This window comes from Nothoprocta perdicaria, unplaced genomic scaffold (assembly GCF_003342845.1).
Source record: "Nothoprocta perdicaria isolate Ctin4 unplaced genomic scaffold, notPer1 scaffold_11, whole genome shotgun sequence".
Lineage (NCBI taxonomy): Eukaryota > Metazoa > Chordata > Aves > Tinamiformes > Tinamidae > Nothoprocta > Nothoprocta perdicaria.
In genome coordinates this window covers 656,898-668,936 of record NW_020454205.1, presented here as the reverse complement: position 1 = coordinate 668,936, position 12,039 = coordinate 656,898, and the positions used below count along the sequence as shown (strand labels likewise).

General features: G+C 45.8%; 1 protein-coding gene across 1 annotated transcript in view; it reads right to left on the bottom strand.

Annotated features, from left to right (window-relative positions):
- The window catches only part of TMEFF2 (transmembrane protein with EGF like and two follistatin like domains 2), a gene marked incomplete at its 5' end in the record, with an annotated part of 71,457 nt that extends 59,426 nt beyond the window's left edge, over positions 1-12,031 (bottom strand). The window contains 4 exons of the mRNA XM_026047398.1: positions 5,977-6,003; positions 8,070-8,199; positions 10,995-11,104; positions 11,962-12,031. Coding sequence (XP_025903183.1) covers positions 5,977-6,003; positions 8,070-8,199; positions 10,995-11,104; positions 11,962-12,031 — 337 coding nt within the window. The remainder of the gene's footprint in view (positions 1-5,976; positions 6,004-8,069; positions 8,200-10,994; positions 11,105-11,961) is intronic.
- Positions 12,032-12,039: the final 8 nt, after the last annotated feature.

Below are 12,039 nucleotides of genomic sequence, written 5' to 3'. Positions count from 1 at the left end.
AGTTTACTCCACTAATTGTGCACCGTTTTAATTCCACATGATTCCTGTTCCTTAATCATAATGTCATGTAATGACATACCAAGTGCTTCACCAACATCTAAGCACGCTACATCAATATTGCTGTCTTGATCATGCCAACTTCGAGCTTCATAAATAACATTTCAATTAGTTGACAAAATCTATTACCTCAGCCCATATTGCTCAGCATTAGGTCTCATTTATTTCTTTATTAGGCAAGTCGGGGTCTGCATGTTCTGTTTTACCTCAATCAATGTCAGATTGACAGGCCTATAAATACCTAGATTTTTTTTCCCCCCCCCGTTTTTAATGCCAACATACCTACTTTCTCACAGACCCTTAGAACATTCCCATTTTGCAAGAAAATGCATAAAACCACCATTAAAGGTACTGAACCAGCCTTTTTTTTTTTTTTTTTTTTTTTTTTTTTTTTTTTTTTAAATTCCTGCCTGTAAGTTATCTGAAGCTGCTGAGGTTAAAAAAATAAAAAAATAAAAAAATAAAAATAAAAAAAAAACCCTTACTTCAGAAACTGCTTTTTTTCATGTGCTTTAATAGGCATTGTTACTATCTAACAAAGCTTGCTCATGGTATGTTCAAAATACAGTTTAGAGGCCTTCCTCTTCCTGGCTTATGTGCAAGTATTCGCCTGGAATTACTAGCAATATTTTAAGAGCTTGCTTTAAATGAAAACTGAGCATCTTCTCTAATACTATTCAAAGGTCTAGGCCATGAGACAATATATTGAAAAGGTTGTGACAAAATCTTAAGGACTGGTACTGCAGTACCATAAARTTGCTATTCATCTGAATTCAATTATGAGCTGTTCTGTATTCTCGTAACCATCACTATTCTTTACATTCTTTTGTAACACATTCATTAAAGTTGTCCTATATGTGCATTTACGTAAAGCAGACAGCAATCTTGAGCTTGCTAAGTGTGTGAGACACAGGCCTGCCCTTCCTGAAGATAAGGTCCACCCAGCTTGGAAGACAGCACACGAAATTTCAGGTTTTATATCCCACACTCCAAAAGGCAAGAAAGCCTCTTAGATAAAAGGTAATTTAATATATTCTTCATTGGATCTTTAAGTTTGTGAGAGGCAAGTGATGTCTGAAGTAAAGCTGGCACGTGGAGCTTTGGCAAGAGCTGGCTTTATTCATCTCATTTGTTATTTCTTAGATCTCACGACAGCAGCCTGCAAATTCTGGGCCAGGAACAGTCCAAAGCAAAGACATAACAAGTCAGCTTCTTCAATCTCACTAAACTAAAAACTAAAATCTTCAATCTAACTAACTAAAACTCACGAGGATCTAAAGAATTTTTGCTCCTCTCAAGATTGCCTCAGGTCCCATTTGTGCAAGATGTCCACATTCAGACTAAACTATAAAAYCAACGGCATTTAATACTTTTATTTCCTGTGAGAAAATCCCCTGCATAAGAAAGCAAAGCGATGGGCTAGATTTTCCCCTCAGTCATCTGAGCTGTTCTCCAATGACTCCACAGTTGTCAAACCAAAAATTAATCCAGGTTTGCAGCGATGCTGCAGACAAATCTGGTCCATGCYGTTTCTTTCTTGCTGTGTTTACAATAACAGACCAATAAATGAGTATTTATGATAAGATGCCCTCTTTTTAATCTGTTTGCTGGAGTATCATGGGATTTGTTTGCTGATTTGATGACTTCGTTATTTACGGATTTACAGATTGCATATGATTAGGCAGCATATTTGGATTTTTTTTTTTGCTCAGTTTTGATGTAGGCAACCATTTTTCATTTTCAAAGCAAAACCAGAGCATCTTTAGTATTTATATACACACACACACAAGAATATTTCCATTCATAGTCTTCCATAGCTTTGAACTACTTGAGAGAAAAGCTGAAAAAAGGAAGAGATTGGATAATTGAAGAAAGAGGCTATGAATGGAAGTCATTCCTCATTTTCTGCCTGCTGAACTCTGAGGAATTTTATGTTATCTTCTATTCATTTTCTTGGGTTTTGCATGAATAGCTGAAAATGAGCCTCAAATCGTTTACCAGTGATCATGACTTTCCCCTGTTTCTCAGGGCTGATAGTTTACGTGATGAGAGCTGTGCATTCGCATCAAGAAGGCAACTAAACAAAGCTTTGGTTGGCCAATAATCAAGCAAGGGCAGGAATAAAACCCATCTCACTTGATGAGATTTTGAATTTTGTTCTTTCATTCCTGAAGTAGAACAACAAACACAACATGGTCAGAACTTGCCCAGCTAACTCCAACAAAACAGCATCTTCAGAACTGATACTTGCAGATAGCTCTGGAAAGCTTCAAGTCCACAGAAGCTCTGGGGAAGAGCTTGGTCGGACAGAGTTGATTAGCTCAGTGCTCAGCTCAATGAGGGCCTGGCAGGAAGCTAAAAGCCAGGAATTCCTAACACTTCCATATCTCCCTATCCAATGTTGGACACGACCCTCCTACACCCCAGCCAGCACAGGGGCAGGTGCCTAAAAGCTGAGCACTTGTGAACACCCCAGTGCTCCTCACCTTATCAACAAAAAACAAGGAATCTCATCCTCTCCTAATTCCTCAAAGCCCAGGAAGTGATGTTAACCTCTTTTTTTGAGCTAGCTTCTCCTTACGGAGGTCGGATGTGCCCCAGCACCGAAGCAGCAGCYGTATAATCGCGTTAGGACATCGAAGAGCTTGGGCTAATAAACCTAGCGTTTCAAAGAGCTTATTGGTTTGGGCTCCGTGCCACGCGGAGGTTAACAAGGTAAAAACCTGTTTAGCGAAGGAGACATATTTGACCGTCCACAGTCAGGTCAATTATTTAAGATTTAAACATTCCCTCCAGAGGTACTTACCCAGTCAGCGCACGTGGCTTATAGTTTGTTCTGTACCTTTTGACGTTGCCTTAAATTCTACCTCCCAAATGAAATTAGAGTGATGAGAAGCTTTCCTTCTGCCCTGTTGCAGTTGATAATAGCACATGGGGTCAGCAAAAAGTAAACTCACAGGGCAGAGCCCCAGATTAGCTACTGCATTCAGACAGAAAAAGGGCTGGACATGCAGTGCAAAACACAAGTTCCATTTCTTGAAGGCAAAAACACAGTTTTCCTTTATTTTTTCCCATATCCTGAGAATAGGCGTGCATGTACATGTTAGCATGGCATCCTACACCCTGCTTCATTCAAACCAATATACGTTCCAGGTTTTATGAAGTCTTTTGGCTCAAGTGTTACGGCTTGGACGGTGTTTACAGCAATATTCATTGTGTTCGGCATAGCCCTGCCTATCAATCAACCCGGCAATAAAGCCAAAAGGGGAACTGGTGGAAAAGCAGCAAAGCTGCTAAATTTAACAGTTATTCATACAAAACCAGCACAGAGGCAACTGGATCAAGGTACCTGTTTGGCTGTCAAGCTTAAAAAACAGCAACAACAACAACAACAAAATAAAGATACAAGAACATGCCTAATTATTAACTATTATTAACTATTAACAATAGTTAACGGCCATAACCTGCTGCATTCCAGATTGCCTTAAAAATAACTTAGGCTTCAAATTGTTATCTTTTCTTTGCTGTTTTCCTGGGTTAGTATTTCAAGGCGACTGCTGTTATAAATAGATWTATAATGTGTGTGTGTTTACATACACATCTCCAAGCAGGCAGGAAAGGCAGACTAGAATTCCAAGTGTATCATTAGAGCTACATGTTGACACCCACCAAGAACTGAAGGACTGTCACACAAACAGTGACAATGAGAGCAAATAATACAGGTAATGAAGGGAGGAAAAAAAAATTAATGTAGAAAGGTAACCAAGGAGAGATGTTCTTAGCACATTAAGAACTACAACAAAATATCACATCTTGACTTTGTTGCTGCTTGCAGGAAACTAGAAAACGAGCACGGGCTCATTACCGAGCCACTCAACACCAACACCTGAATCACTTTGATTCAAAACAACAACAAAAAACCTCCACTTGTCTAAAGAACAATATAAATGAAAACAATTTCTGCATTATTCTCTATGCAAACTCTTTCACCTTTATTCTTTGGTATCTTTCTGGGAAAGGGTTCATAAATCCATGTCAATCCCCTGGTTTCTGCAATCCAAATACAGAAATATCTTTCGATTCTGCATTTTCAGTCCTCAATTAATGGAAAAATGTCTTCTGTGGTAAGAAATTTCAACACCGGCATCCTTACTCATTTGCCGGATATCCCCAAAAGTGACTGTGCTGAAGGCCTGGTATTCAAACGACATGAAGAATCTCCCATTACTCCATAAATAAGGGAACTTCTGCTTTATGCAGCAATAACACACAGTATGAAATGAACCTGGAAAGCCCCCAAGATAATTAAATGCTAAGCAGCTGGGACTGCTCCGATTTCAGCATCCCTGAAAATAAAGCAAAAAATGCCAAAACCCGAGTATTAAATTGGGAAGACTTCTCTGCAGTCCCAGGAAGGAGGAGGAAAGAGTGGCCGGTAAAACATCGCCCCTGTTCCTCCTCAAACTACTTTCCTAAGAAAACAAGGATTATGTGACCACATTGGGYGTTTGCAAATATCCATCCCCCCCTTCCCAGTATTTTCTGAATCATCCACTAATTACAATCTCACTTGAATACCATTTCAGGGAAAAGCAAAAATAAAGAGTTGAACATTGGCAATGGGAGAAACCACCTAAAAGCAAGAAGCTTGGTATGTTCCAACTGGAAAAGCCTTTAATAAAACCAGAAAACAGATGATATTACCCAAGACTCAGACTTTTCATAGAGAGGCCTCCTACTCAGGGGTGTTAGAATGGATTTTAAGAGAGTTATTGCAATGATACTCAAAATTTATGGCACCTTTTACAAGACCACCATGTCTGGTGAAGAATGATGAAGTGACAACATTTACTTGGACGGCTTTCATTTTGCACGGCCTTTTTACTTTGGGAACACCACAGGTTGCCTCCTAAATCTTGCAGGATACAAGGCAGCTTTGTAGACCTTTAAAAACACACAGCAACTTGACCCTGTCTGCTTCACAAATCTGCTTCCTCACTATCTGCCTAGTCAGTCCCCAAGGTCCCCTTGGCCTCGTCTTTTGTCAAGCTCAGCTTTTCAAATGAAATGGTTTGGAAAGCACGCTCTCAAATGCCTACGCTCTTTGAGCCTGGAATTCATTATGTTTAGGAAGTGGCCAAGTTTGCCTCCTCCTCCCTGCCATATTTATACCACAAAGCTCAAGTTTCATCTGTTTTCCTTGGTATAACCCGAGGAATTTCATGCGACTTTGCCCTCTTGAAAACTGATTTATAGACCACGCATGTGAAAAAYCTACTAAAATCCCACACGGAGTTGCATATTTCTGTTAACCACTGAATCGTGGCTCTCTCTTTGGTCTAGTCCAACTCTAGACCAGGATCGGCTGGTCTCCAGTCCAGCACATGAGAGGGGACCATAGGARGGAAAGAGGGTCACTCTTGGAGATGATCTTCCTCAACCACCCCAGCAAGCCCTGGCCTTTCATTTTTTGCTGCTATTCCTCAAAAACACACCTTTCTTTATGTATTTTAAAGAATGCTCTGCACAAAATACTCAGTTTGAGCCCTCTAGTGAGRAGACGCCCCGCATTTGCTCCACGTTTTAAAAACAAAAGAAATCTTATTCCGTACTTAAAACAAACGAGCCCAACAGTAACAGCAGATGGAGATAGAGCTCCTAGCACAACTCATGAATAATTCCAAATCCTATCAGAAGCAGCGCAGCTTTCTGAATTTCCCTAGCAAACAGCATGTCATTGTTAGGTTCCAACTTGACTAAAATGCAAAATGTCACTTTTTCAGAAAAAAAGTGAAACAAGAGACAATATGGAGCATAACAGCTAAACTGCAAAGCATATCACCACTCACAGTCTGAAATTGTGAAAGACAATGTGTGTACACACAGGCACAAAAAAAAATATTAAAATCTGGCTCTTACCTCCATCCCCAGATCCTGAGCCTGCATCTGAAGAGAGAAAAGAAACAAATTTATATGCATGTGCCACAGAAATGTAAAGCAGCATGGGCTGGTTAAATGCATTATGGTGCATCTTATGTTGGATGCTATCTCTGGGTAAATTATAGAGATCTAATCTGACCGCGGTTCACTCAGCCCATCTTTCTGATGCCTGAGTTCTTTTTCTTTAAGCTCCCTGTGCAAGACTAAAATAACCTGGGCCCTGGAGAGCTGTAATGTTCTCATGAGCCTCTGCCTCATTTTGCTGTTCATTTTGGCTGATAAAGCAGCTCCAGGAGCTAACGGTTGTGTAGTTACTTCACTTGGCCATTACTACCCCATCATCATCAAACAGTATTTTTAAATACATTTAGTTGATGACAGACCAATTGGAAATTAATGCCATGATATGCACGAAACGCAGGCCTCTCACCAGAACATAACTAGTTTAAACAAACTGCWGGAATTACTAATTCTCCATTCACTCTGTTTTCTTGGGCGGAACCAAGCAGATACACTAATTCGGAAAGAGCGACTTCATGAAATCACAACGTCAAGAACTTCATCTCAAAGCTTCCTAACCAAGGCAAAGCAAAGAAATGCAGGGACGTAAGGAAACGCAACCCACTAGCCTCTAAGGGAGGTTTCTTTTGGAGGCCACGTGCCTTGTTCTTCCCTTTGGGAAGGCGTTATCCCCTTATTAAGGGTCACAGAAAGAGTTTGGAAAGGCTGATGGGCAATTGATTCAGTCGCCACACAAATACTACATTKAATGTATTGAGAGTAAGGTCTGGCAGATCCGAACTGGTTTGTAAATGCCATCATTGCTCAAAAAATAAGAGCAAAAAACAGCAGACAAAAAAAAATAACTGGATTTCAAACCTTTTCTCTCAAAAAAAGACAGACTGATTCAAAACGTTTGACTAGCTAAGAGCAGGAGTGGATGCTCCACCACTCCGCTGCATTGGTCTTCCAACTGCTCAGGTCTTAAAATAGATGTATACAGTAGGACAACATGAAATGGAGTCAAGAGGGGGCTGGAGAAGAGAACAAAACAGCCTCCTCCTTTTCTGTGTCAGAAATCCACACTGCCTTTCAGAGAGAACCCTCCCAACACGGCCACTGCCAGTAACAAGCAGGCTTAAGAGAAGATGTAGCAATGCACTGAAATCATCCTCTTCATCCTAAAGTTTGAGCRGCTAAAGAATCCCTATGGCGCACCAGGTTTTGTCAGCCTGAGCTCCATTTAACACCAGCTTATAAGAAAGAAAGAAAAGAAAGAGAAAAAAAAAAAAAGARAAAAAAAAAAGGACAAAAATTGCAGCACAGATTTTTCCCCCTCTTGAAAACTGCTAGGCAAAAGCTTCAAAGAAAAACAAATTTCCAGGAAAATAAGTTTCTTTCCTCTTAGGTGCAAGAAATACCAAATTATCGCCCTGCACTAACGTTCTCTAATGCACTTTTTATTGACTCCTCCATCCTCACCTGGAAAAAGAGAACGCTTTCAGCTTAAAGAACTCTCTCAAGAACAAAGACTTGCTCCTTTCCACTCTTTTCAAGCTAACTTGAAACACCCCAGCTGGAACAGATACTGAGCACAGGAGAAAAACATCAAGAATTCCTGCACACCAGCAAGGTGCACAGATTTTGCTCAGTCACTTTTCTAGCTTTTTCTTAACCTTCACCACGCGCAGAGGTGTCTTAGGAAATAATAAGTCGGCTTCAATGTGCTCTTCCTCAAATTCTTCCCCAACAGCCCAGGAACGAGCAGGGATCTGTTCGTTTCGGGCCAGATGCTCGGCTGGAACGAATCCACGTGGCTCGCATGGGCCACGCTGCAGAACCCCAGCCAGGAGTCTGCTCACAGACACGTAACGAAAACCCTCAGAAAACAGAATTAGAGGCGATAATACCCCAATTCCACCCGCTGTAGACGACGGGGAGGTCTGCAGTAATCTGCACGCGGGTTCACCAGACATCTGCTCGCTTAATCTGCGGCCGGCGTCCTGCGGACGCAGCACGTGAGGCTGCTTTGCTGGGCGGCCCGGCGCGTCTCGGGGCCGCCTCGCACGTACCTGTGGCACAGGAGCCTTCGGAGACCAGCAGGATCTCGCTCTGCTGCTTGCAGGCGGCTTGCTTCAGGTAGCACTCGTTCTGGTAGGTGTCCCCGTTGGAGCCGCACACGGGCACGTAGTCACTGTTGCACTGGCGGACAGGGACGAAGCAAGGGCAGCGTTAACGGGMGCTTCCACACAAACCACCCCGTTTTGCGGGGGAGACGGGGCACCCTGCGGGGTGCAGCCGGCATAACGCCATCACGCTCCGARGCCGCGCGATCCTGGCGCGCCCTGCACGTGCGGATCGGGCTGGGGATACGATCATCTCCTGATTACTGTACTCCTGGCATTGGCTAAATGTAACAAACACAGTGATCACAACTATTATTTAGCAACGCTCACCCCTGCTTAAGCCCGAGGCAAAATTAGCCACAACACCTATTTAGCTGCCTTTTGTACCAAGTACCTTAGGTGCATTGAGGAAAGCACAAGATGGAGCGCAGGACTGAAATCCCTGGGTCATAAATACCAAAAAAGCTTTGATAYGAGTGACTACAGGAATGATTAACTCCATTAATTGCGCGCGTCCATGGCGAGCGGCTGCCAAGAAATTATTCATAGTTGGTCAGAGTGACATTTGGATCGGGCCAAATCAAATGACATTTTCCTCATGCGTTATATTTTCTCAAGTCCTACGGGGCTGCTGCCCAGCTCTGGTGGGCTCTAAAATGGGAAGGAAAACCAGTAATAACAGAAATATCATAACCCCTCTCCTTCCTCACCTGTCAAAGAACTCCTCAATTTAGAGAAGTTAAATGGGTGATTAAAAAGGGGTTTTATGCTATGGAGGGTGAAGCAATGTCTGTTTGCACCAAAAAGTCTTTGCAAACAGCAAAGCCTCTTAAAAGAGAAGGTTTCTTTCTTCAAGGAAATGACCTGGGTATCTCCTCTCCCTCCTCCTGGAGACACTAGAAGTTGGACCTCTTACTGCTCCTTGGGAGAGGAGGAACTACTCCCCAAAAYACCAACAGGCATGAAAGCTTAGTCCAGCAATTTAATCCAGAGCTGCAAGGTGGCCAAGGCGCACTTGAGTTTCACGAGCACTACAACAGGTGACAGCTTTAACATAAAAGTCACCAAAAACTCTGTCCCCCAGGGAGCGGGACGGGACCCTGCAAGGTCACGGCTGTATCCGTGGCCCCAAAACACCCCAAATGAAGGCAAAAGGTCAAGGCTTGAGCCAACAACCATTGAACCAAGGCTACAGAGACTTCCACAGGTTTGGGCCCATTCACTGCTGATTACCAGTGGTCGGGCCCACTGGTGCCAAATTCACTCCTCTGGTCACATTGGAATGTTCTTAACTCGAGTTACCCAATTTCTTTGAATCTGTTCCCGATACCCCTTCACAGAACTGCCCACCCTGGCGTGGAGATAACACTGATCTCCCAAAGGAGAGGCAAGGCACCCCGAGGGCTTTATTGGGCTTGGTTTACCCCAAGGCACCAGTCACCCTTGCCTGCAGCTGCCACCGTCCTCCCTGCCACCAAGGCTGGATTTGCTCCTTCCAGGCTCGAACCAACACCAAACCGGCACCAACGACGTGGACCCGATATTCCCTGTTTATGCTCGGGGTTCTCAGCGTTTGGGGCACCGCGTCTGCCCTCGCTCGCCGGCGAGCCGCACGCGTTCCCTCCGCCGCAGCTCCTTCCTCGGGAAGCAAGCCCAGCCCTGTGCCACCAAACCTGCAGTCACGGCAAACGCTCACTGCTGCTCTGCTAAAAACCACGCAGAGCACGGAGGCTTGGTCACCGGCGAACCAGAAAAGGGAATTTAAAAACAGACAAACAAAAAACGAAAACAAAAAACCCACAGCCAATAAGGTGACTCCCTCGACATGGGAGCCATTGCCACTGTGATACCTGTAGCAAACAGTTGTTCTCTTTCTAAAACAGAGGAAAAAAAACGCACTTTGTTGTTATAAAATTAGGAATTTTATCACTTCTTATCATTTAGGTTATTCTCCTAAGGTGCATTCGGCTCCAGAAGCACCAGTGAGACTTGTCCAGCTTCAAAGTGAGCGGCCTATCACAGCCCGGTCAGGAATTAACCATTGCAGATGTGCCCGGTCTCAGCCAGGCCTGCACACCTCCCAGTCAGTGCTTCAGGTCCCACAGCCTCACCGATCCGCATGAAAAACGCAGAAAAACGCAGAAAAGCGGCGGGCAGGAGCGCGCGGGCAGCCCGCGCCGGGACACGCCTGGAACCCTTTCCGTGCGTGGGGTTTTTATTCAGGTCATTCCGCGCAGCGCAGCTGCTCCGGGCTCGGGCGCACGGCCGGGAATCGCTCGCAGTGAAGCCGTGCAAAAACGCCCCAGGTTCACACCAAGCTGCGAGCGGACGAGTAAGGAGGGAAGGAAAAAAAAACCCCACGACCCAGTAACAGCCCATGGAAAGTACATAAGAGCGGAAGGAAGTTTATAGTTTGGAGGATTTCTTTTTAATCTGCTCAGCGGCGCAGATAAGGGCTGCCTCCCGAGCCCGGCCCCTCCGCAGCCTTCCCGGAGACATTGCATAAGCACATTACAGATCCATTTCTTTAACTAGATCACAACTCCGAGCACGGGGAGCCACGATCTGTATCACGAGTGAATTTAGAAAGGGCTTTAAATCCTTGATAAAAGGGCAGGGAAGCAGAAAGYCAACATGCACAGCCTGCAGAGCCAGAGGGCCATTTAAAACCAGAGCATCTGCATTTTCCCAGATAAACTTATGTCTTCTTGACACCAGTTGGTTCTCCTGCCAGCTCTTATCCATGCTGCCAGGTCTCCCCCTCCCACTTTGCATGGAGAGGGATAAACTGCCGAGCCACAGGCTGTAGGGAGAGCGCCCCGATTTGTCTGCTCGTTAGCGAATTAAAGAAGGGAATCTCCATCTTCTTACCTTGAACTGACAGACACAAGTCACACTGTCTCCAATCCTTAAACACTCCCCATCAAATTTACAGGTATTGGTGTCGCAGAGAAAGAGATCGTTTTCTCTGTCATCATAACCTCAAATGCAAAGAGGGGAGAAAAAAAAAACAGCAAAAAAACCACGTCAGCCTTGGTCCAGCAAAGGCAACAATACGGGATGATTGCAGTTTAGCGCACAGCACAATAACCTTGTTGGGGGAATAACASAGCCCGGATTTTCTTTTGTCCTTCCCTGTCCTCAGTTTAACACTTTTTTCCCTGTCCATTTCTTATTTTTATTTTTTTTTTCCTTGCTTCTCCCCGTCTCTTTCCACCAGCCCTCATTCCCCACAGCCTCTCACACTTCCTTCCACCTCACGGGCTCCGTTTCCTCAGAAGCCACGGGGCGATTTCGCTGTTTCATCGCCGCGAGCGGAGCCGGGGGTGCCACTGAGGCGCCGGGGCGCGGGGAGCCGGGCACGGAGCCCACGCGCGATTCCCGCAGGCGGGATGCGGCGGGCGCGGGATGCGGCGGGCGCGGGATGCGCGGTCCCGCCGGCAGGACGGATCGCCGCTAAGTTAGCCGGAGAGCTGCCAGCGCCCGGGCCGGCCGCGGCGCGAACCCAACTCCGCGTTTCCTACGGGAAAACCCACACATCCGACCGCGGAGCCCACTCGTGGGCACGGGCAGGATGCAACTCGCGAGGCGCGGGCAGGAATTCCGGCTTTCCGCCGCTGACACCCTGATCCGACCGCGGGGAATTGCGCGAAACACGAGACCCCGCGCGCCCTAGGAATAAAGCCCGGCGGCKCCCGCGTTACGCACCCCGCGCTCCGCCGCGGCGCGTTTGCAACGGGGAGAAAACGAACCCCCCTCCCTGCGCGGCGGGCAGGAGCGGGACCCCGCGCAGCGCGAACCGCCCCGCTGCCGGCGCTCCCGCGCGCGGGGCAGTTACCGGAGCAGTTCCAGCCCGTGGGCGTCTGGCAGTCGCTCAGGGAGGTAGGGAAGGCGGCGAGGCGCGGCGGGCGCGCGG